Source organism: Scomber scombrus, chromosome 11, assembly GCF_963691925.1.
Source record: "Scomber scombrus chromosome 11, fScoSco1.1, whole genome shotgun sequence".
In the NCBI taxonomy this organism is placed as follows: Eukaryota; Metazoa; Chordata; class Actinopteri; order Scombriformes; family Scombridae; genus Scomber; species Scomber scombrus.
This window is the reverse complement of record NC_084980.1, coordinates 280,682-305,980: the sequence shown is the minus strand read 5'-3', so window position 1 is coordinate 305,980 and position 25,299 is coordinate 280,682. Positions and strand designations below refer to the sequence as shown.

The following is a 25,299-nucleotide window of genomic DNA, read 5'->3' as shown; positions in this document are numbered from 1 at the left end:
AAAGCACCTGTACTTCCACAAGTCTCCAGGCATTTCCTGAATTTATCAAAAGGCCACAATAACAAAATAATAAAATCAAGACTTCCCTCAGACTGAGGGAAGCGTTGCTGCCATTTCACACCAAACCCCCTCTGACCACCTTCAAACATTCAAACACATTCAAACACATTCATACACAATTCACATACACAGTACTCACATGTTAATCTTTTCATTACATCACTGTTCCACAGTTCCTGTATGTCCAAATACTCTTTCACAAGCAAGCTCTGTCTACACTGTTGTGTAACTTTTTTGCAAATGTATGACAACATTACATTACAGTACAGTCCACACTTACTAAAGTTGTTTTTTTTTTTCATTTGACAGGTGCCTCTTCAAGATAAATACAGACAAGGGATCAAAAGTGGAGCGGAACGCCACCAAAAAACAACTTGCCGTCAGTCCAAAGGGTCTCACACTCATCACCAAAATTGCAGACTACGAGTGGAGGGAATAAGAAGTGCTCACAAGTTATGGATACTTTGTCTAAGTCACAGACTATTGTGGATTAATGTCAAGTAAGGTTTCATGTAAGCTATTTGTTATGTAGCTTTGTTATCAATGTTCTAATGAGGTTTGACAAAGTCTGTAATCAATGTTGTGGATTTATGGTTACTTGACCAGGTTATGGATGACTTGGATAGAGTGTGTATTCTTTTACAGTGAGGTTTGACTAAGTTTGTTATCAATGTTTTGAATGTATGGTCACTTGACCAGGTTATGGATGACTTGGATAGAGTGTGTATTCATTTACAGTGAGGTTTGACTAAGATTGTTATCAATGTTTTGAATGTATGGTCACTTGACCAGGTTATGGATGACTTGGATAGTGTGGATTAATTTACAGTGAGGTTTAATGTAGGCTTGTAATCCATGTTGTGGATGTACAGTACAGTGACTTGACCAAGTTATGGATACCTTGGATAGAAATAACACTGAATTGGTAACTCAACTTTTTTTTTTTTAACTTTTCTTTCATTTCCAAATCAGTTGTTTCAGAGCCATATTGCTATAATAATGGTTACCTGTTACAATAAAAATACTGAAAATGGAAAATTGTAGCTGTTCTTGTTCAGCTTACTCTCATTTGAGTACAACAATTCATTTAAGCCCCTTTTCCCACTGGCCAAAAAACAGTTTAAACCATTTAAAATAAAAATAATTCTGGTGTTATTAGGTGAGGAATTTTTAGTTGAACGTCCTTTTAAATATTCAGGAAATTAATGTAAAAGGAAAAAAATGTACACCCAACGTGGAGTTAAGTCTTTTTGGCATGTTTTGAAAGATTAATCAAATTATTGTGTTGTATTCTGTCATATTACATCTAATATAAAGTAATATACAGTTTTTTTTACATAAAACAATGCCATTAAAACCAACTAATAACAGCACATTTCTGTAAATTTAAGCATTATTATTCATATTACAATGTTAATTTACCATCTTTATGGGTAACTTAATTGTTTTAAAACGTAAAATGTTTGTAATTAAACGTTAAAAACAACGTAAAATAACATTTGATATGATCTAAAAATGGTAAATTCTTGCAATTTTAAACCCAATATCTAGTTTTTCTACAGTTTTTTGATATATTTTGAAAGATGAATCACATTATTTTTGTGTCATATACTGTTTTATTACATCAAACACAAATTATTATACAACTTCTTTACATAAAATAATGTCATTAAACCAATTAAAAACAGCACATTTCTGTAAATTTAAGCATTATTATTCGTAATCCAGCATTTACTTACCATATTTTTAGGTAATTTAATTGTTTTAAAATGTGAAAATGTTTTTAAAATGAGGCAAAATCTTGTTAAAATTACAACTAAAAACTGTATTTTAATTATGGAAAAAACATGTATTTTTATGAGAAAGTAATTTTCCGTTATTTCACAGTATTTTTCTGGCGCCCCAGCTGCCGGAAAATTACCGTTTTTTTAGGATTTTTTTTTTTACAGTGTATCTATGCTTTAAAGGAAATTGTTGATCGATATAGAAGACAGAATTCTTCTGTTTTAATTGGTTTTATAGATGCATCCAAGGCATTTGACCGTATAAATCATTATGGATTGTTTTTAAAATTGAGTCAGAGGGGCGTGCCTGACAGTGTCCTAAGGATTCTGGTCTATTGGTATGCTAATCAGTGCATGCAAATCAAATGGGGAAATGTAGTCTCTGCTCCTTTTGGGCAGAGTAACCCCTAAATTCCACCGGGTACGGATGCGGTCACAGCGGATCACGGCGCAGCAATTCAGCACAGAGCAGATCGTGCGGGACAGGAAGTCGAGCAGAAAATACAAAATAAAAAAACGTCCGGTTTCAAAATAAAATACACCGTGTTCACGGCGGATTATATTTCCCATCACTATACCTTGAAAATGTAATAATGGGCGGAGCCAGACCTGAAGTCACGGTTTTCAGGCACCCCTACTGTTGGTTTTGTGGTTATCTATATAGAAAGTAAATCCTGCGATTATCCGTGAATTCGTGAGATCTTGTGGGTCCTCATGGCTCCTGCTACCCGCCGGGCGGACCTGCAACACAGACGGAGGCGTGGGTGTTGACGGACGGCGGAGGACGGAGCCAGAACGCAGCGCAGCTGTTCCGGAGCGGATCTGGACCCGGTGGAATTGAGGGGTAATAGGGTCCGTTAGGGAGGGATATTGTCACCTTGCCTGTTTAACATTTATATGGATGATCTATCTGACCAGCTGAGAAGATGTAAAACAGGATGTGTGGTGGGTAACACTATTGTTAATCATATTAAGTATGCTGATGATTTGGCAATCATTACTCCATCTAGTGCTGGGTTTCAGGAGCTGCTGAACATATGTTCAGACTATGGGGTAAAATTCAATTTTGAATTATAACGCCAAAAAGAGCTCTGTTATGGTTTGTAGACCTAAAAATGGTAAAGAATTGATGTTCCCATTGTTTTATTTGTCTGGTCAAGTGCTACCTGTTTGTAAAAATGTAAAGTATCTTTACACATATCACTGATGCTTTATCTGATGCTGATGACATGTACAGGCAACGCCATGTGTTAGATACACAAGCCAATGTGCTGGCATGTAAATTCTTCTGGTGTTTAGACAATGTTAAAATTAATCTCTTCAGAGCTTACTGTACCCCTCTTTATGCTGCCCCCTTGTGGGTTAAGTTTAAAAAGGCTAGTATTCGCACACTTCAGGTTGCCTATAATGACTGTATACAAATTCTGATGAGAAAACCTAGGTGGTGCAGTGCGAGTGAGCTGTTTTGTCAAGTGCGAGTTCATTCTTTTCATGCTCTGTTGAGGAAACTAATGTACAAATTCATTTGTTGATTGAATGTTTCTCATAATGCTGTCATAGTGCTGTTATCCAATCCTGGTCTCAGTGATGTGAGATATCAGTCAGCCATGTGGAAACACTGGTATGACTGTCTCCTGTAATTTTTAGGTGTGTGTTTGTTTGTCTCTTTTAAATGTACCTGGAGTCTAATTAAATAAATAAAGTATATCATAACAGTTCAACAACAAACTCAGGTCCCATTGTACTACACACACAAGATAAATATAACATAGCTACATGGGACCTGTGTTACATTTGTATGGAAGGATATTAGATCTTTTGAGACAGTACAAGGTTGCATTAGCACAAGGCTTGATTGATGTCGGTGCTAGGGCTGGCCGTGTAGATGCTACACAGCTTCTGCTCCTGAACGTACAACAGTTTCTCGCGGAGTTACTAAGTATGCTGAAGAGGATGGTCAAAAACTAATCCAGACGGATGGCCCAAACTCCTAGGTCTGAGGCATCAGTTGCCAACCTGAATGGAGAAATCAGGGGCCTTTATCACCGGTGAGCATGCCATACTAGCCTTCACTTCCTCTTCTGCACTTTTACACTCAGGCGTCCACACAAACTTTACACCTTTCTTCAAGAAGATACTTAGGGGAGCCACCCCATCTGCAAAGTTTGGTATAATGCCATTAAAATCCACTCATCCGAAGTAAGCACATTAACTGCTTCTTTGTTGTGGGAGAGGGGCGATCCTGAATCACCTGTGCCTTAACCTAGTCTAGGTCTTACTGATACTCTCCCTACTAAGTGGCCTAGGTAAGTAACTTGGTAAGTAGGTAAGTAACTTGGCCCTTCCGAAAGTTGCACTTAGGGAGATTCACACCCAGGCCAGCAGCTTCCAACCTTTCAAAAAGCGTATCAGTATACAGCTTAAAAAACATAAACTGCCACAGGCCCTCATGATCCAGTTCTACTCTGCCATCATTGAGCCCGTCCTCACCGCATCTATAACCTCCTGGTTTGGGTCAACTAACAAGCTGAACTGGTCCAGACTCCAGCAAGTGATTAGGACCGCGGAACGGATAATCGGCTGCAGTCTGCCAGCACTGGTGGATATCTATAACAGCAGGGTCACTAGACGGCCAAATAAGATTTTAAAGGACCCTTTGCATCCAGGCCACCGTCTCTTCTGCTTCTTCCCATCAGGAAGAAGACTTCAGTCCATCAAGACCAACAGGACCAGACACACAAACAGTTTTTTATCCTAGAGCTGTGTCCCTTCTTAATAACACTGAACATTTTAATGGATTGCACTAATTGCAATGTAGCAATATGTATTGTATTTACTATATGTCATCTTTGTATTTTTAACTTGTCTGGTTTTATGTCTTTTTTTTCTGTATTAGCTTTTTACTTCCTCGTTATGGTATGTAACTACCAAAGCAAATTCCTTGTATGTCTTTGACTACTTGGCCAATAAAGCACCTTTGACCTTTGACCTTTGTATGCATAATGTGATCTGTCCATGACAAGCTATACATAACAACATCATCAATGTAGGTTACCACATTGACTAGCTCTGTTGTGATGAATACCATCAACCTTTGGAAGGTTGCTTGGGCGTTTTTCATGCCAAAGGGTAGCATTGACACAGGTATAACTGTTCAGCAGTACAAAAAGCAAGTGAGTTAATGGCCCTTGCCAGTATCCTTTTAGAAGATCAAACTTGGATACAAAGCTGGCTTGACCAATTTGATCAATATAATCCTCTAACTAAGGGATGGGAAAATCATTTGTCTTAGTCACACTATTGACCTTTCTGAAATCGATACATGGGCACATAGTATTTTCTGACTTAATAACGGATACCAGTGTAGAATCCATGCACTTTTCCCCTTCTCAATAGCCCCAATGTCAGCTTCAAGAAAAGCTATCACAAGGAAATGGCACAAAGAGGCCCCCCCTACTCGGAGGAGTTGACTGGACATTATTGAAGAGATTCACATTATGGAGAGACTTACACATACAGAATACAACAATCTGCACGTGAAGACAGATGGAAAAAATGGACTATCTATAAAGCCCATCACAAAGACTGAATGGATCTATCCTCATGATAGAGACCATGGTTTACTGTGTTCTCTCTGTTTGTTGTATTGTAGAAATGAGAACTAATAAACCATAAGTTAAAAAACAGCAGAACAACAGAAAACAGGAGGTACAATTACAGCGAGAAAAAAAAAGAAGAAAGAAATGACATTATCTGTGGCATAGTTCTGCATGGGTTCAGGCACCCAACGGGTGACCCGCAAATTGATGAAATTTGATTAAATGGATGGAATATAGCCTACTGTGTAATTTGCGGGTACGAGCCAGGCTGGACATATGCAGACCGCAGGTCTTTTGCTCTATGCTATTTCCCAGCTTGGGATCAATAAAGTATATAAAAAAATAAAAAAAATAAAAAAGAGGGGGGGGGGGGGGGGCTGTGGCTCAGGAGGTAGAGCAGTCGTCTTCCAATTGGAAGATTGGCGGTTCGATTCCCGGTTCCTCCAGTCCACATGTCGATGTGTCCTTGGGCAAGACACTTAACCCCAAATTGCTCAAATTTGGCGCCGTCCAGGTGGCTGCCTGTAGCCGCAGCTCCCGTCGAGCTGCTGCTACACTGTAATTTCCCAGCTTGGGATCAATAAAGTATATAAAACATAATTTTTGAAAATATATATATTTTTTGTAACACATCCACAACAATATGCTTGCAATTCAAGATGATAAAAGCTTTTTTAAATCATGTAGTTTTTTCATGCATGTGTCCTCCTAGAACTCTGCTTAAAAAATCACATCCACTTAAATTACAGTCGTTGAAATGGATCGTGAGAAGTTGAGAAAAAGAATAGCAAGTGGAGAGTTTTTTTGTATCTGATGTAGTAGACTGATTTTAATAAGGGTGCATGTCGGGTTTCGGTTCTATTTAAAGCAGGTTGCGTACGGAATTTAATAAGTGATGCTGTTGAATAATGGTCTTTGGATCTGTTGGGTCTGTATGCAAACTGGTATTGCTCGACACCAAGAGGGATGCAAGCCTTGATGTGGGTCAGCACCACATGTCTCTCTATGCATTTCTTGATTACTGTCTGGTAATCATTTAGGCTTGTGACTGCAAATGTTCTGGGTACAGGGATGATGGTGGCAGTTTTCAGGCAGGAAGGAACTGTAGCTTGTTGTAGAAATTATGTTTCTGAAAACCACAGCAAGCTGGTCGGCACAAGCCTTCAATACCCAACCTGGTACACCATCCAGCCCCATTGCCTTGTTACTGTTCTGTCATGTTCCTGATGCCTTGTGTTAACTGGCTCACGAAGCCGAGGTGACCAATGAGGAGAAGATGAGGCAGAGGTGACATACATCAAGTGGTTGCTTTTTGTTTTAGAGCACCATGTTCACAAACACTAACCAACCACCATATACAGAATGCCCAATACCAAAAACACATTATTTGCTGCAGTTAAGTGCATTTATGGTTTTAGCATAAAAGCAGTTTTTAATCTGTTACTGTGTACTTTCAATGCCCTGAAGGATATAGAGAGCAAGGGGAGCGGGCAGCCGATAATCTTTTGGGCTGTGGTGATGAACGTCTGGAGCGCTATCCTGTCTGCAGCTGATAAGCTAGAGAACGCCCACACAGACCTGGCGAAAATGTTATTCGATATTTTATGGCTCGCAGAAATGGCCTAAATGGCTAAATAGCGCCCCCTATAATATTTTCATACTTGAGCCCCTCGCCCCAGATTGACGTAGACAAATGAAATTTGGTACACTTGTATAACATGTCAAGACACACAAAAAAGACTCTTGGACCCATAACCTAAGTCATACAGGAAGTCGGCCATTTTGATTCAGAGTTGCAATATTTCCCCATTTCTGCACCTCGTACGAACTCCTCCTACAGATTTAATCAGTACTAATACTGTGTCATATCCACAGCGCCACCTACTGGACACAGGAAATCCAAGCATTGTACTTAACGAACTCCTCCTAGAGGTTTCATCCGACCGACTTCAAATTCACTCAGAAACATCTTGAGAGATTGGAGATGAAATCTTATCAAAATCTCACCTGGTGGGCGTGGCAGCGTGGACAATTTCGATGCTTCGCCAAGAAGAGCCAGAAAACATCAATTAAGAGACTTGAGATGTACCCTTTGTGTGGCCAGGCTTTTTACAATAGAAGCAATAAACTTCGATTCAAGGAGGTCACTCAAACTCTTTTTGACTCAGGAGGAGGACTGACATGCTCAAACCTAACCAAGACCCGCTAGGGTTGGTCAGAAAACCTCTTCAAACCATACATATTCTTCCCTGCATCAGGATCTTGCTCAGCTTCCCTGTCTTGCCTGAAAGATCTTCCTCTATCAGGTATGCTGCGGTTAGCTCATACTGGTCAGCTGAGGTTGCTGCTTTTCTAATATCCTTTTCATCACGCTCATTAAGACATATTTCTATAGGCTGGGGTACACACTTTTGGTGGTCTACTGGTGGTCCCAGTAGAGGCCAGCCACCTGCCAAACACCAACTCTCTTAGCTAACCCCAGAAAAGATTCATTGCTTCTCCTTTTTAGGGACCAGAACTGCTGGCGGTACGCTTCCGGTAATAACTCATATGCCACTAGCACATTTTTCTTTACCACATCATAATCTTTATTTTGCATGGCATCTTAAGCATATGATTTATAAACTTTCCCTTCCAGACTCCCCTAAATGAGCAATGTCCACTTATCTCGTGAGCATCTCAAAGTGGAAACACTACACACTACACATAAAAACAATATGTCTATATTGTCAATATTAAAAAATGCAACAAAGAATTTGATGCTATGGTAAAACACATTCATACAGATGTATAACCCACCATGCACACACAAACACACACGCACACACCAGCGCTAGGTACTGCGGTCTTCTTACTCTGATCTCGGATGCTTTGGTGAGGACTCTTTCATCCATTTCCATGGCATCAGTGTCCCTGGGAGATGACCAGCAGAGGAGACAGGAGTGTTTAAGTAGGGAGGAGAGGGAGCACTCATTCTTCCAGTCTGCCTTCCCTCCATCATGCCCTCCTTCCCATGATCCCTCTATTTTTTCCTGCTGCACTGCTGGCTCCTCCATTGCTGCCCTCTCTAGCTGTCGCTACACTGCAGAGGAGGCGGAGCTGTCTCTGTGAACGTGTCAGTGTATGTGTGTGTGTGTCTGTGTGTGTGTGTGTGTGTGTGTGTGTGTACATATGGTGATCAATATGCAGAGGCAAAATGCACCAATGTGAGGATGGAAACAGAGAGAGGGGGAGCTATAGACTTATCCATCCATAAGATAATTTATTTCTTCTCATCTATTCTCTTCCCTTAATGTCTTCCTCTGCCTTGTTTCACTCCTACCATCAAACAGCTCACACATCTTTCATCTCCTCCTATATCCTCCTCCCCCTCCATCACTGGCCACTGCAGTATGTATCCCACTCACACACACTCACACTCACACACACACACACACACACACATACACACACACACACACACACACACACACACTCAGTGAGAGAGACTGAACCATTCATAAATATCCCAGTGAGCACAGGAGCAGCAGTCTTCACCGTCAAATACCAAGTAATCATTCATGAATACACATTTTATATATTTACAGGTTATTAACTATAGCACATCCAGTTAATAACCCTGTTCTTCCCTGCTTTAGTGTTTAACACCAATCAAGAATTTGCAATAGACAATGGACCACTGTACTGTAATTTTATGTTAATACTATATAATCTGACCAATAACGAATTTTCTGAGGCCAAAACTGATGTCAGTACTTAAGAGTTTCTCAGCTGATGTTTGTGTTTTTACATAAGTAAAACATATTAAATGTAATTATTAAAGATATGACGATACCGATATTGATATATGTATAAACATCCAATATTTTTTAATGTAATATTATTTTCATTACACAACACATTACATAAATGAAGATTTTCACTTGCATTTGTTTTTTTAACAATTATGACCGAGAAATGTGCAGGGCAGGATGTTTTTATAGTTGAAATAAGCAGTTGAAAAGTCAATATTTGTTTGAGTTGTTACGCTTCACATTCACCCCACCTCTGCTCCACTCTGCCTGCCAGCCATTCCCTCTTCGTCAGTTCATCACTCTAACTTGGACTCTCAGCTGCAATTCCTCTGTGATCAAGTCACTATTTAAGCCTGTCCTGCCTGCTCACTCCTTGCCTGATTGGTTTTCGTCCTCATGCAGCACTATTGATTTGACTTTCTAGTTACAAATCTGTTCTGTTCTGACCTTCCTGCCTCGTCTCTGCCCTGGTAAACGCCTCAGCCTTCTATCCCCCACCACGAGTTCAGCCTCTGTACTTTCTGTTTTTTGTCTGCCTGTCCCCATGGCCTCCTGGCGTTCTCCTGCATCTATTACACAGTGTGAGTTTCACTGCCACCATTCCTGTGGGTTACTCAACATCAGAGACTCCTACTGTGTTGTCACCTTTGTCATGTGTGTCAGCACAAAGTCATTACCAACTATAGCTATCGTGTTTTGTACTATAATTGGGTCCTACCAAATCCACCCATTATACGAGTTGTGATCAGGCAATAATGAGGAGAGTCTTTCTTTCTCTCTCCTTCTTTAAATAACAGGCCAAAATATCTTAAATAGATGGAAGCGTATCTGCACCTTTATTCAAAATAAATTTTGCAAAATGGCAATTCATCCTTCAATTTTGTAATGCAATTTGAAAATGCATTTGGCAATTCACAATTCAATATGCAAAGTGATAATGCAATCTTCAATACAGTTTTATTTATCTCAATGAAAACTAGGAATTCAAATTAAATTATGTGAATTCCATTTTCAACATGGTATTCTTGCATCTTTATTCAAATGGAAATGCATTTTGGTCCATATATGTTTTGGTCATTGGATTTTCCGGTCAGAATGGATATTAAAAAACAAAAATGGGTGGTTATTTGATTTTCATTTTAAAATTCAAAAATTAAAATTGAAATTCAAGATATTTTTCTTTATCAGGATCAAGAAGGGATAAACAAAACTTTAAAATCCCAGTTGTGTGACCGGAAGTTGCCGTTTTCAAAGTAAGAGCGCATGAGTCCATTATATTTGGTGTGTGCCAGAATTTGAGATTATCAAATACATGTTCTTACATTCTCTAATCAAGTTCATTTTTGTCTCATCTACTACAATTAATTGCTAATGGAGACCCTTGTGTAACAGGCAATAGTATGATGTAAAAACAGACATTTTTAAAAGCATTAAAGTTGAGTAAAAGAAAACACCGTCACCTAGTACACTTCAAACCATTTAATGGGGACACCACGGTGGACAGAGTACACAACTTCACTACTTGAGTAAAAGTACAGATACTCCTTGTCAAATATTACTCCAATACGAGTAAGAGTAGCTTAGTCAAAATATTACTTAAGTAAAAGTACTAAAGTAATTGCTTAAAAATGTACTTAAGTAAAAGTATTTAAAAAATAACTCAGGAAATACGGGAAAGGAAAGTAGCTTTATTGTCATTCTACATTAAAAAAAAGATAGAAAATATGAACTGAATATCTTCAGTGGATTTATGGATAAACAACTTATTGGTTAGTTTACTTTACTTATATCATGCATCATAGTCACAGCCAAATATGAACCGGATAACCCACATCAAAGACAGCAGCACCTCATTAACGCGCGCTCTCGCTCTCTCCCTCTCTGTCTCTGTCTCTCTCTCTCTCTCTCTCTCTCACACACACACGCACACACACACACACACATAAACTTAACCCCTACCTTGGACTCTTTGATATGAATTGTATAAAAAACATGAACAGAAAGTCAACTTAATCATTCAACTGCACTGCAACAGTTTCCATATTTTGCTAACTAACTATGATACTACAAGCACATACAATTACATCTAAAATGTTCATCTGCAATTTAACAAACATTAAGCTAGTTAACGTTAGTAGCTACTTTATATACCGCAACGTGCTTTTTCAGCTTGGAAGACGAGTTTTTGTAGGCCGTGATATAATTTGTTTGCGGTAAGCACAACAAACAACATCTCAAACATGGGTTTGAGATAAGGCCACGGGTGCTCTGTGGGAGTTTCTCCAGTTTATTCCTCCATTTCTTCGTATGGCATGACGTAGTACAGGTACGGCAATACGACTGAGACAAATCAGCAGAAACAGTTTATTTTCTCAGAATTTTGCAAAAAAATAAAATAAAATCATCAGCTGACGTAAGCTCAACAGTAGCGAGTAACGTGAGCATCAATAGAAATGTAGTGGAGTAAAAAGTACAAAGTTTTTTATGTTGTGGAGTGAAAGTAAAAGTATCCTCCAAAAATAATACTCAAGTAAAGTACAGATACTCAAAAACTGTACTTAAGTACAGTACTCAAGTAAATTTGATTTGTTACTGTCCACCACTGGGGGACACACATACAGAGACTGACAAGTTTTTTTCTCAATTTGTATTTTAGAGTTCATAGAAGAGCCAGTCTTCATGCAGTGTTGCAAAAGCATCATTGGCTGTGTGGAACAGTGGCAGAGACCTCTGACTACTGTGCAAAATGTAGGGGGGACTCCACACACAGCAATGTATTTGAGGTTAATGGTCTGGCTGAGACAGTTTCTGTTCTGAAATCCCTTTTTGAAGAAGAATAACATTTTGCACTTTTATACTCACAGAAAGCCATGGTGTATTTGAGTTTATTTTATTAACTGAAAATATGGGTTAGAGTTGTTGTTCAGAGTTGACTTAGCATAAAGAAGGAAGTTGAAAATTTGACCACAGTTCTTATTGACATCACTATTTCATTGACATTAACTTTTTCATTAACCTTTTTTCTTTACCAAACACCTACTGCCTGTTGCTGTTCCTAATTTCCATTCTGTAAGTTCAAATGGAACAAATGGCATTTCACACATTGTGCTGAGTTGTAGTTATGAGATAGAGCAAGGCCTCTTTGTATGGAGCAAAGTCATTGTTCACTGCTCTAGAGAACAAGTCTGATATTTCTCTGCAAACTGATTCTCAACTGTAAGTTTGTCCTGTTCGGTTGAAAATGGATCAACTCCAAAAGTAGAATGTGTGGTTAGTTCGGATCCCAGTTGTTGCCTGTACAGGTCTGCTGCTTCAAATGAATGAGGCAGCAGCTCCTGTGGGATTTTTCTGGGACAACCACTGCCAGCCAAGTCGTTTAGTATGAAACTTATGAATGCCTGTTGTAATTATTTTAATCTTCACTACACTGGTTTATTTCACCTAGTATTCGGTGAGCGTTCCACGACTCCAGCACCCTGGTAAGACCAATCTGACATAACTGTACAGTCAGGTTGGACACACAGTATCTGACAAGGTTGTTGTCCATGTCTAATTCCTCTTGATCCACCAATTGTGTGGGCATAAAAAATGCCAGTTAAAGTTGCTAAGGTTCCCCTCTCTCCATAAGCGCACACACACACACACACACACACATAGCAAAGGGGAGATATAGCAGGTTCATACCTCGGTTATGGGAAACCACAGGTAGAAGTCATATATTTTGGCGTTCTTACCAGAAACACAGCACCGTCCTCATATGCGTTCTTACTTTGAAAACGGCAACTTCCGGTCACACAATATTAAAAAACGGGCGCTTTTTTGTTTCTGTCTTCTAACGATTTTATTTTTTGTTTTTAGAAACAGGAAATGAAAATCAACCGGTTTTTAAAGTTTTTTTTATCCCTTCTTGACCCTGATAAAGAAAAATATCTTGAATTTCAATTTCAATTTTTGAATTTTAAAATGAAAATCAAATAACCACTCATTTTTTGTTTTTTAAAATCCTTTTCTGAACGGAAAATCCAATGACCAAAACATACACGAATCCGTGTATCACTCGTTCTTTCCATTTTTAATTGGCAATCAAAAATCAAATAATGAAAAATTGAGTGGTTATTTTGTTTTTCAAAAAATGCCTGGTTCTTCATATTTCAATTTTAGGCTCAGATCAAAAATACGAAATGGAAAAACGGGCACCAGGACAGGAGTAGATTTGAATATTTAATTGGTGGGGTTTACGTAACCCGGAAATGGCTCTGTGCGCGGCAGTTCGGGTAATGTAGTGGCTACTATGGCGGTGTGGTGCCAAAAAGTGATCGTCTGCCAGAATCTGATCTCTGGTCACGGGAGCGCGCACAGCAGCCCGTTGAGCAGTAGCGCTAAAATGTCTGATTTTCTTTGGATTAAACGGTCATAATATGCATATACACACAAGTGTACGTCCGCAATTATAGCAAAGGTAAGTGTCTTAGAAAGTTTAACGTTTGTTACGTAATTATCACAACTGCGGCCAAAAGAAGTGTAGTTTGTAGCGAAATAAGGCAATTACGTGATAGACATGTCTCTACAGTATGTGCTTGGTATATCTGATGCCTTTGTTTAGCCCTGTCTTTGGAAATGAGACTATAATGAATGTGATTTATGGGTTTGTTTTCAATAAAGAAATGATCACTTTTGCAAACTCATACTTATTAGTGCCACGGGTGCTACGCTCCGAGGCACTCCCCTCAGCAGCAGGCCTGGACTGGCCATTGGGGCCACCGGGAGTTTTCTATTAATCTTCACCATACTTATTAGTGCCACGGGTGCTACGCTCCGAGGCACTCCCCTCAGCAGCTCTGTGGGCGTTCCCACCGAGTCTGCGGAAGCCCCCCCCCCTACAGAGTGTCACCTGTCAATCAAAGTCACCACCTCTACCCTAAACATGGATGCTATTGCTGAGAGCCAGCTTGGTTAACTGACAAAATAGACAGACAGGAATCAGCCAATCACAGAAAAGTAGGTCAGTTTCCGCCCAGCAACAGGCTGTCAAGGACAGCAGAGGTTCTACGGTTGCTACGGTGATTTGAGAATCTGCTTGGAAAAAATTCTCAAAATGCCTCAGAATTTGGCTTCTGACAAGGTCCCGAACAATTGCAAACTGTGAGAAAACCGTAACTCCTGTCCAAAAACCGAAAACACTGTGAGAGACACAGAAGCCGGCAGATTCTGAAAGTGTTTATTTTATTCAGATACTCCTTAAAATGAGCGCGTAAGCTCAGTGCGAAGACAGAGTGAGATTCTTTTGAAAAAAAAAGACGATTACATTAGGGTCAATGGGGAGCGAGACAGGTATTGCCGCCGGACTCGGCCCCCCCGTTTAAATTTTGTGCAGACCTCGCCTGTCAACGTCACATTTTATGAATCCCAACACCTATGTCTACATTTTGACAAAAAATTATTTGTCTCCTTGTCACGGTTGGGCCGTGAGCTCGAGATAAAAATAAAAATTAAGTTCATATTTTACTGCTTCTCACACTCAAGCTAACTGACGCTTCCACTCTAACTTTGAAGAAAAAGTGATTTCCACTCCTCGTTTGACTGCTCATAGTTTGAAAAGTTTACATGTTATGTAAAAACAGTTTGGTGTTTTGGAGAGAGCACAAGTTTTCCTCCGTTTTAAAGTTTGAATCACATTTCTACGTGGAGGTATGAGAGAGCTAGGTGACTCTGAAAAAAGGTGAAAATTTGTGGTTTTAAAAAAAAATTCCCATTCATTTTCAATGGAGAAATTTCCCGGTATTTTGGGAATAACTCTGGGAAAAATTGGATTCTGGACATTCTGAATAATAGCACCCATCTCCCGATCGAGCCGCACGTTTTGATGTATATATTGTCGGGGTTTTCTCAAAGCTGTGGGAGGAGTTACGCGCCGAAATTTGGCGGAATATTGGAATTGAAATACTGGAATATTTCCAGTCAATTTCCAAGAAGAATTCCAGTCATAAAAAACTATAATAAAATCTACTCTGTTCATGATAAGATTTACTTATTAATTTCATAACAGTGATGTTCCTGTCTGTGAAAAAAATTAAAGTAGACTTTTATTAATTAGTTTAAATAAATATTATTTATGCTTAAATATGATGAACATTTACTTAATATTTCCGGGATGTTAAGTTGAGAATAAAGTACATTACGCTTGATACTGACTGCTGCCGGAATGAGTACACGATTTATTTCCAGTGTTCAAAAGTCACCCTGATCATATTCTGGTTTCGAGTATTAAGTACATCTTACTAGTCAGTATCAAGCGTAATGTACTTTATTCTCAACTTAACATCCCGGAAATATTAAGTAAATGTTCATCATATTTAAGCATAAATAATATTTATTTAAACTAATTAATAAAAGTCTACTTTAATTTTTTTCACAGACAGGAACATCACTGTTATGAAATTAATAAGTAAATCTTATCATGAACAGAGTAGATTTTATTAGTTTTTTATGACTGGAATTCTTCTTGGAAATTGACTGGAAATATTCCAGTATTTCAATTCCAATATTCCAGGTAATCATATTTAAGCATAAATAATATTTATTTAAACTAATTAAAGTCCCTGTAAAGAAAGAATAAATATGTGTTCTGAGTTTGACATGCCACAGAAGAGTGTGTTGTTAACCACCCTGCCAAATGTGAATGATTAAAAAAGTTGCCAAATATGTGAAATTGGGCTTCAAAGTTGTGTAAAAATCAGCCGCGGAAGCCCCGCCCACTACCCAGTGTCACCTGTCAATCAAAGTCACCACCTCTGTGGGCGTTTCCGCTGAAGCCCCGCCCCCTACAGAGTGTCACCTGTCAATCAAAGTCACCACCTCTACCCTAAACATGGATGCTATTGCTGAGAGCCAGCTTGGTTAACTGACAAAATAGACAGACAGGAATCAGCCAATCACAGAAAAGTAGGTCAGTTTCCGCCCAGCAACAGGCTGTCAAGGTCAGCAGAGGTTCTACAGTTGCTATGGTGATTTGAGAATCTGCTTGGAAAAAATTTTCAAAATGCCTCAGAATTTGGCTTCTGACAAGGTCCCGAACAATTGCAAACTGTGAGAAAACCGTAACTCCTGTCCAAAAACCGAAAACACCTTGAGAGACACAGAAGCCGGCAGATTCTGACAGTGTTTATTTTATTCAGATACTCCTTAAAATGAGTGCGTAAGCTCAGTGCGAAGACAGAGTGAGATTCTTTTGAAAAAAAACAGACGATTACATTACAGTCAATGGGGAGCAAGACAGGTATTGCCGCAGGTCTCGGCCCCCCCGTTTAAATTTTGTGCAGACCCCGCCTGTCAATGTCACATTTTATGAATCCCAACACCTATGTCTACATTTTGACAAAAAATTATTTGTCTCCTTGTCACGGTTGGGCCGTGAGCTCGAGATAAAAATAAAAATTAAGTTCATATTTTACTGCTTCTCACACTCAAGCTAACTGACGCTTCCACTCTAACTTTGAAGAAAAAGTGATTTCCACTCCTCGTTTGACTGCTCATAGTTTGAAAAGTTTACATGTCATGTAAAAACAGTTTGGTGTTTTGGAGACAGCACAAGTTTTCCTCCGTTTTAAAGTTTGAATCACATTTCTACGTGCAGGTATGAGAGAGCTAGGTGACTCTGAAAAAAGGTGAAATTTTGTGGTTTTAAAAAAAAATTCCCATTCATTTTCAATGGAGAAATTTCCCGGTATTTTGGGAATAACTCTGCGAAAAATTGGATTCTGGACATTCTGAATAATAGCACCCATCTCCCAATCGAGCCGCACGTTTTGATGTATATATTGTCGGGGTTTTCTCAAAGCTGTGGGAGGAGTTACGCGCCGAAATTTGGCGGAAGAATAATAAGAATACTAGAAAATTCCAGGGAAATTTTGAGTGCCACGGGACTGCTGCCGGAACGAGTACACGATTTATTTCCAGTGTTCAAAAGTCACCCTGATCATATTCTGGTTTTGAGTATTAAGTACATCTTACTAGTCAGTATCAAGTGTAATGTACTTTATTGTCAACTTAACATACCTGAAAATATTAAGTAAATGTTAATCATATTTAAGCATAACTAATACTTATTTAAACTAATTAATTAAAGTCTACTTCATTTTTTTCACAGACAGGAACATCACTGTTATTAAATTAATAAGTAAATCTTATCATGAAGAGAGTAGATTTTATTATACTTTTTTATGACTGGAATTCTTCTTGGAAATTGACTGGAAATATTCCAGTATTTCAATTCCAATATTCCAGGTAATCATATTTAAGCATAAATAATATTTATTTAAACTAATTAAAGTCCCTGTAAAGAAAGAATAAATATGTGTTCTGAGTTTGACATGCCACAGAAAAGTGTGTTGTTAACCACCCTGCCAAATGTGAATGATTAAAAAAATTGCCAAATATGTGAAATTGGGCTTCAAAGTTGTGTAAAAATCAGCCATGGAAGCCCCACCCACTAACCAGTGTCACCTGTCAATCAAAGTCACCACCTCTGTGGGCGTTCCCGCCGAGTTCGCTGAAGCCCCGCCCCCTACAAAGTGTCACCTGTCAGTCAAAGTCACCACCTCTACCCTAAACATGGATGCTATTGCTGAGAGCCAGCTTGGTTAACTGACAAAATAGACAGACAGGAATCAGCCAATCACAGAAAAGTAGGTCAGTTTCCGCCCAGCAACAGGCTGTCAAGGACAGCAGAGGTTCTACGGTTGCTATGGTGATTTGAGAATCTGCTTGGAAAAAATTCTCAAAATGACTCAGAATTTGGCTTCTGACAAGGTCCCGAACAATTGCAAACTGTGAGAAAACCGTAACTCCTGTCCAAAAACCGAAAACACCGTGAGAGACACAGAAGCCGGCAGATTCTGACAGTGTTTATTTTATTCAGATACTCCTTAAAATGAGCGCGTAAGCTCAGTGCGAAGACAGAGTGAGATTCTTTTGAAAAAAAAAGACGATTACATTAGGGTCAATGGGGAGCGAGACAGGTATTGCAGCCAGTCTCGGCCCCCCCGTTTAAATTTTGTGCAGACCCCGCTTGTCAACGTCACATTTTATGAATCCCAACACCTATGTCTACATTTTGACAAAAAATTATTTTTCTCCTTTTCACGGTTTGGCCGTGAGCTCGAGTTAAAAATAAAAATTAAGTTCACATTTTACTGCTTCTCACACTCAAGCTAACTGACGCTTCCACTCTAACTTTGAAGAAAAAGTGATTTCCACTCCTCGTTTGACTGCTCATACTTTGAAAAGTTTACATGTTATGTAAAAGCAGTTTGGTGTTTTGGAGAGAGCACAAGTTTTCCTCCGTTTTAAAGTTTGAATCACATTTCTACGTGGAGGTATGAGAGAACTAGGTGACTCTGAAAAAAGGTGAAAATTTGTGGTTTTAAAAAAAAATTCCCATTCATTTTCAATGGAGAAATTTCCCGGTATTTTGGGAATAACTCTGGGAAAAATTGGATTCTGGACATTCTGAATAATAGCACCCATCTCCCGATCAAGCCGCACGTTTTGATCTATATATTGTCGGGGTTTTCTCAAAGCTGTGGGAGGAGTTACGCGCCGAAATTTGGCGGAAGAATAAAAAGAAGAACTAGAAAATTCCAGGGAAATTTTGAGTGCCACGGGACTGCTGCCGGAACGAGTACACGATTTATTTCCAGTGTTCAAAAGTCACCCTGATCATATTCTGGTTTCGAGTATTAAGTACATCTTACTAGTCAGTATCAAGTGTAATGTACTTTATTCTCAACTTAACATACCTGAAAATATTAAGTAAATGTTAATCATATTTAAGCATAAATAATACTTATTTAAACTAATTAATTAAAGTCTACTTCATTTTTTTCACAGACAGGAACATCACTGTTATGAAATTAATAAGTAAATCTTATCATTAAGAGAGTAGATTTTATTATAATTTTTTATGACTGGAATTTTTCTTGGAAATTGACTGGAAATATTCCAGTATTTCAATTCCAATATTCCAGTTAATCATATTTAAGCATAAATAATATTTATTTAAACTAATTAAAGTCCCTGTAAAGTAAGAATAAATATGTATTCTGAGTTTGACATACCACAGAAAAGTGTGTTGTTAACCACCCTGCCAAATGTGAATGATTAAAAAAATTGCCAAATATGTGAAATTGGGCTTCAAAGTTGTGTAAAAATCAGCCATGGAAGCCCCTCCCACTAACCAGTGTCACCTGTCAATCAAAGTCACCACCTCTGTGGGCGTTCCCACCGACTCCGCGGAAGCCCCGCCCCCTACAGAGTGTCAACTGTTAATCAAAGTCACCACCTCTACCCTAAACATGGATGCTATTGCTGAGAGCTAGCTTGGTTAACTGACAAAATAGACAGACAGGAATTAGCCAATCACAGAAAAGTAGGTCAGTTTCCGCCCAGCAACAGGCTGTCAAGGACAGCAGAGGTTCTACGGTTGCTGTGGTGATTTGAGAATCTGCTTGGAAAAAATTCTCAAAATGCCTCAGAATTTGGCTTCTGACAAGGTCCCGAACAATTGCAAACTGTGAGAAAACCGTAACTCCTGTCCAAAAACCGAAATCACCGTGAGAGACACAGAAGCCGGCAGATTCTGACAGTGTTTATTTTATTCAGATACTCCTTAAAATGAGCGAGTAAGCTCAGTGTGAAGACAGAGTGAGATTCTTTTGAAAAAAAACAGACGATTACATTACAGTCAATGGGGAGCAAGACAGGTATTGCCGCCGGTCTCGGCCCCCCCGTTTAAATTTTGTGCAGACTCCGCCTGTCAACGTAACATTTTATGAATCCCAACACCTATGTCTACATTTAGACAAAAAATTATTTGTCTCCTTTTCACGGTTTGGCCGTGAGCTCGAGTTAAAAATAAAAATTAAGTTCATATTTTACTGCTTCTCACACTCAAGCTAACTGACGCTTCCACTCTAACTTTGAAGAAAAAGTGATTTCCACTCCTCGTTTGACTGCTCATAGTTTGAAAAGTTTACATGTTATGTAAAAACTGTTTGGTGTTTTGGAGAGAGCACAAGTTTTCCTCCGTTTTAAAGTTTGAATCACATTTCTACGTGCAGGTATGAGAGAGCTAGGTGACTCTGAAAAAAGGTGAAAATTTGTGGTTTTAAAAAAAAATTCCCATTCATTTTCAATGGAGAAATTTTCCGGTAATTTGGGAATAACTCTGGGAAAATTTGGATTCTGGACATTCTGAATAATAGCACCCATCTCCTGATCGAGCCGCACGTTTTGATATATATATTGTCGGGGTTTTCTCAAAGCTGTGGGAGGAGTTACGCGCCGAAATTTGGCGGAAGAATAAAAAGAACTAGAAAATTCCAGGGAAATTTTGAGTGCCACGGGACTGCTGCCGGAACGAGTACACGATTTATTTCCAGTGTTCAAAAGTCACCCTGATCATATTCTGGTTTCGAGTATTAAGTACATCTTACTAGTCAGTATCAAGTGTAATGTACTTTATTCTCAACTTAACATAACTGAAAATATTAAGTAAATCAATAAATAAAATATTTAAGCATAAATAATATGTATTTAAACTAATTAATTAAAGTCTACTTCATTTTTTTCACAGACAGGAACATCACTGTTATGAAATTAATAAGTAAATCTTATCATTAAGAAATTAGATTTTATTATAGTTTTTTATGACTGGAATTCTGCTTGGAAATTGACTGGAAATATTCCAGTATTTCAATTCCAATATTCCAGGTAATCATATTTAAGCATAAATAATATTTATTTAAACTAATTAAAGTCCCTGTAAAGAAAGAATAAATATGTGTTCTGAGTTTGACATGCCACAGAAGAGTGTGTTGTTAACCACCCTGCCAAATGTGAATGATTAAAAAAAATGGCTAAATATGTGAAATTAGGCTTCAAAGTTGTGTAAAAATCCGCCTCTGTCTCTGTGGGCGTTCCCGCCAAATTCGCTGAAGCCCCGCCCCCTTCCCAGTGTCACCTGTCAGTCAAAGTCACCACCTCTACCCTAAACATGGATGCTATTGCTGAGAGCCAGCTTGGTTAACTGACAAAATAGACAGACAGGAATTAGCCAATCACAGAAAAGTAGGTCAGTTTCCGCCCAGCAACAGGCTGTCAAGGACAGCAGAGGTTCTACGGTTGCTACGGTGATTTGAGAATCTGCTTGGAAAAAATTCTCAAAATTCCCCAGAATTTGGCTTCTGACAAGGTCCCGAACAATTGCAAACTGTGAGAAAACCGTAACTCCTGTCCAAAAACCGAAAACACTGTGAGAGACACAGAAGCCGGCAGATTCTGACAGTGTTTATTTTATTCAAATATTCCTTAAAATGAGCGCGTAAGCTCAGTGCGAAGACAGAGTGAGATTCTTTTGAAAAAAAACAGACGATTACATTACAGTCAATGGGGAGCAAGACAGGTATTGCCGCCGGACTCGGCCCCCCCGTTTAAATTTTGTGCAGACCCCGCCTGTCAATGTCACATTTTATGAATCCCAACACCTATGTCTACATTTTGACAAAGAATTATTTGTCTCCTTTTCACGGTTTGGCCGTGAGCTCGAGTTAAAAATAAAAATTAAGTTCATATTTTACTGCTTCTCACACTCAAGCTAACTGACGCTTCCACTCAAACTTTGAAGAAAAAGTGATTTCCACTCCTCGTTTGACTGCTCATAGTTTGAAAAGTTTACATGTTATGTAAAAACTGTTTGGTGTTTTGGAGAGAGCACAAGTTTTCCTCCGTTTTAAAGTTTGAATCACATTTCTACGTACAGGTATGAGAGAGCTAGGTGACTCTGAAAAAAGGTGAAATTTTGTGGTTTTAAAAAAAAATTCCCATTCATTTTCAATGGAGAAATTTTCCGGTAATTTGGGAATAACTCTGGGAAAATTTGGATTCTGGACATTCTGAATAATAGCACCCATCTCCTGATCGAGCCGCACGTTCTGATGTATATATTGTCGGGGTTTTCTCAAAGCTGTGGGAGGAGTTACGCGCCGAAATTTGGCGGAAGAATAAAAAGAATAAGTATGAGCAATATTAAGAGATGCCTCGGGGCTTTGCCCCGAGGCACTCCCCTCTGCAGTATTACTGCTGAGGGGAGTGCCTCGGAGCGTAGCACCCGTGGCACTAATAATAAGTATGGTGAAGAATAAGAGATGCCTCGGGGCTTTGCCCCGAGGCACTCCCCTCTGCAGTATTACTGCTGAGGGGAGTGCCTCGGAGCGTAGCACCCGTGGCACTAATTAATAAGTATGGTGAAGAATAAGAGATGCCTCGGAGCGTAGCACCCGTGGCACTAATTAATAAGTATGGTGAAGAATAAGAGATGCCTCGGAGCGTAGCACCCGTGGCACTAATAAGTATGGTGAAGAATAAGAGATGCCTCGGAGCGTAGCACCCGTGGCACTAATAATAAGTATGGCGAAGATTAACAGATGCCTCGGAGCGTAGCACCCGTGGCACTAATTAAGTATGGCGAAGAATAAGAGATGCCTCGGAGCGTAGCACCCGTGGCACTAATAAGTATGGTGAAGAATAAGAGATGCCTCGGAGCGTAGCACCCGTGGCACTAATAATAAGTATGGTGAAGAATAAGAGATGCCTCGGAGCGTAGCACCCGTGGCACTAATAAGTATGGTGAAGAATAAGAGATGCCTCGGAGCGTAGCACCCGTGGCACTAATAAGTATGGTGAAGAATAAGAGATGCCTCGGAGCGTAGCACCCGTGGCACTAATAATAAGAAGAAGAAGTATGGTGAAGAATAATAGATGCATTCTCTCTGCAGTGTTACTGCTGAGAGAGTGCCTCGGAGCATAGCACCCGTGGCACTAATAATGCAGAATTCACCACATTGAACTGTTTCTGTTGATAAAACAGCATTTCCAGCAGTTCTGTTAAGAGAATGGCTTACAAATATGTTTTTATGGCTTAAAACGTCTTTTCTCACCAAGATCATCCAAATGCAGACTGAATCACTTATTCTGTCTGGAAATCCAGTAAAAAGCCAGATAATGCAGAATTCACCGCATTGAACTGTTTCTGTTGATAAAACAGCGTTTCCAGAAGTTATGTTAAGAGAATGGCTTACAAATATGTTTTCATGGCTTAAAACGTCTTTTCTCACCAAGATCATCCAAAGGCACACTGAATCACTTATTCTGTCTGGAAATCCAGGAAAAAGCCAGATAATGCAGAATTCACCGCATTGAACTGTTTCTGTTGATAAAACAGCATGTCTAGGAGTTATGTTAAGAGAATGGCTTACAAATATGTTTTCATGGCTTAAAACGTCTTTTCTCACCAAGATCATCCAAAGGCACACTGAATCACTTATTCTGTCTGGAAATCCAGGAAAAATCCAGATAATGCAGAATTCACCGCATTGAACTGTTTCTGTTGATAAAACGGCTGTTTTAGCAGCTCTGTTAAAAGAATGTATTACAAATATGTTTTTATGGCTTAAATCGTCTTTTTTCACCAAGATCATCCAAATGCACACTGAATCACTTATTCTGTCTGGAAATCCAGTAAAAAGCCAGATAATGCAGAATTCACCGCATTGAACTGTTTCTGTTCATAAAACGGCTGTTTTAGCAGCTCTGTTAAGAGATTGTATTATTGTAGCTGTGGTGTGTGTGTGTGATGCAGTGAAGTTTGGTCAGCTGTGCAGTGGAAACCCCGAAAACCGCCGCAGGACGTCAGACACCTGGGGACAGGGACACTACGGAGCCCGCCGGTAACACAACTACACAACTACACTACTACACTACTACACAACTACACTACTACACAACTACACTACTACACTACTACACAACTACAGAACTACACTACTAAATCACCAAGCCCCCTCCCGATCCCTCAGGTCCGTCTCTGCCAACTTGCTGCAAGTCCCCCGGACAAAGTGCCGGACTTGGGGTGATCGGGCCTCCTCAGCTGCTGCCCCCACCCGATGGAAATCACTCCCCCCTCACATCAAAGTCTCCCCAACCCTCCCACTAGCCTTCCCCACGTAGCTCCCACTAGCCTTCCCCACCTAGCTCCCACTAGCCTTCCCCTCCTAGCTCCCACCGTACTCTTCATGTTTTAACCTCTGTTTTGTTTTTAACCCTTGTATTAATAAAGATTTGTTTTCATAGTTTTAATAAGGAAATATGTAAAGCGACTTTGAGTACCATATAAAGCGCTATATACATGTGATTTATTATTATTACATGGTGGTGATGATGGTGATGATGATGGTGGTGATGATGATGAAGGTGGTGATGATGATGATGTTGCAGGGGCAGTCGGAGCCACCAGGGTTTGTATATCGTGTGCAGTGATGGTTCTGATGTTCTGGCTCCGTTCGACGTGACTCTGAACGGGAAGCTAACGGTCTACAGCGACGCTAAGAAGACCGCCATCAACAGCGGCATCAACCTGAGAGGAGCCGGTCGGTCCTTCCTGTTATTGATCTGTTATTGATCTGTTATTGATCCGTTATTGATCCGTTATTGATCTGTTATTGATCCGTTATTGATCTGTTATTGATCTGTTATTGACCCTGAACCCGTCTCACTGTCCTGCAGGTCTGTGTTTCAAGCTGTTCTACGTGAATCCGGACACACATTTTTAAACCAATCACATTTCACGTGTTAATCCCATCATGGTCTCCATGACGACGGAGCGGATGCGAGGACGTGGGACGTTATCTTGACCTTTGACCGTGACATCATCAGATAGGAGTGAACACTTTAAAAAACACCTGAAGAAGAAACTGGACGGTTTGTGAGGCATGGTCTTCGTCCTGAGGAGTGATCAGCTGATCAGACGCCCATGATGTGATCAGCTGATAAGACGCCCATGATGTGATTAATGTGACCCTGAGACAGAAAAACACGTTAGACACACGTCATCATCTTCTTCATCATCTTCATCACTCAGCTTACCGGTTCTCCTCCGAGACATCCGAGACATGTGAGCTGGACCTACACACACACACACACACACACACACACACACACACACACATT

The 25,299-nt window shown here is 39.6% G+C and overlaps 1 protein-coding gene across 1 annotated transcript in view; it reads left to right on the top strand.

The window, feature by feature from the left end:
* LOC133990351 (leukocyte cell-derived chemotaxin-2-like) overlaps positions 1-24,987 on the top strand; it is a 337,858-nt gene extending 312,871 nt beyond the window's left edge. The window contains exons 2-4 of the mRNA XM_062428636.1: positions 23,909-24,020; positions 24,568-24,719; positions 24,856-24,987. Of these exons, the coding sequence (XP_062284620.1) occupies positions 23,909-24,020; positions 24,568-24,719; positions 24,856-24,902 (311 nt within the window). The 3' untranslated portion in view covers positions 24,903-24,987. The remainder of the gene's footprint in view (positions 1-23,908; positions 24,021-24,567; positions 24,720-24,855) is intronic.
* The last annotated feature ends 312 nt before the right edge of the window (positions 24,988-25,299 follow it).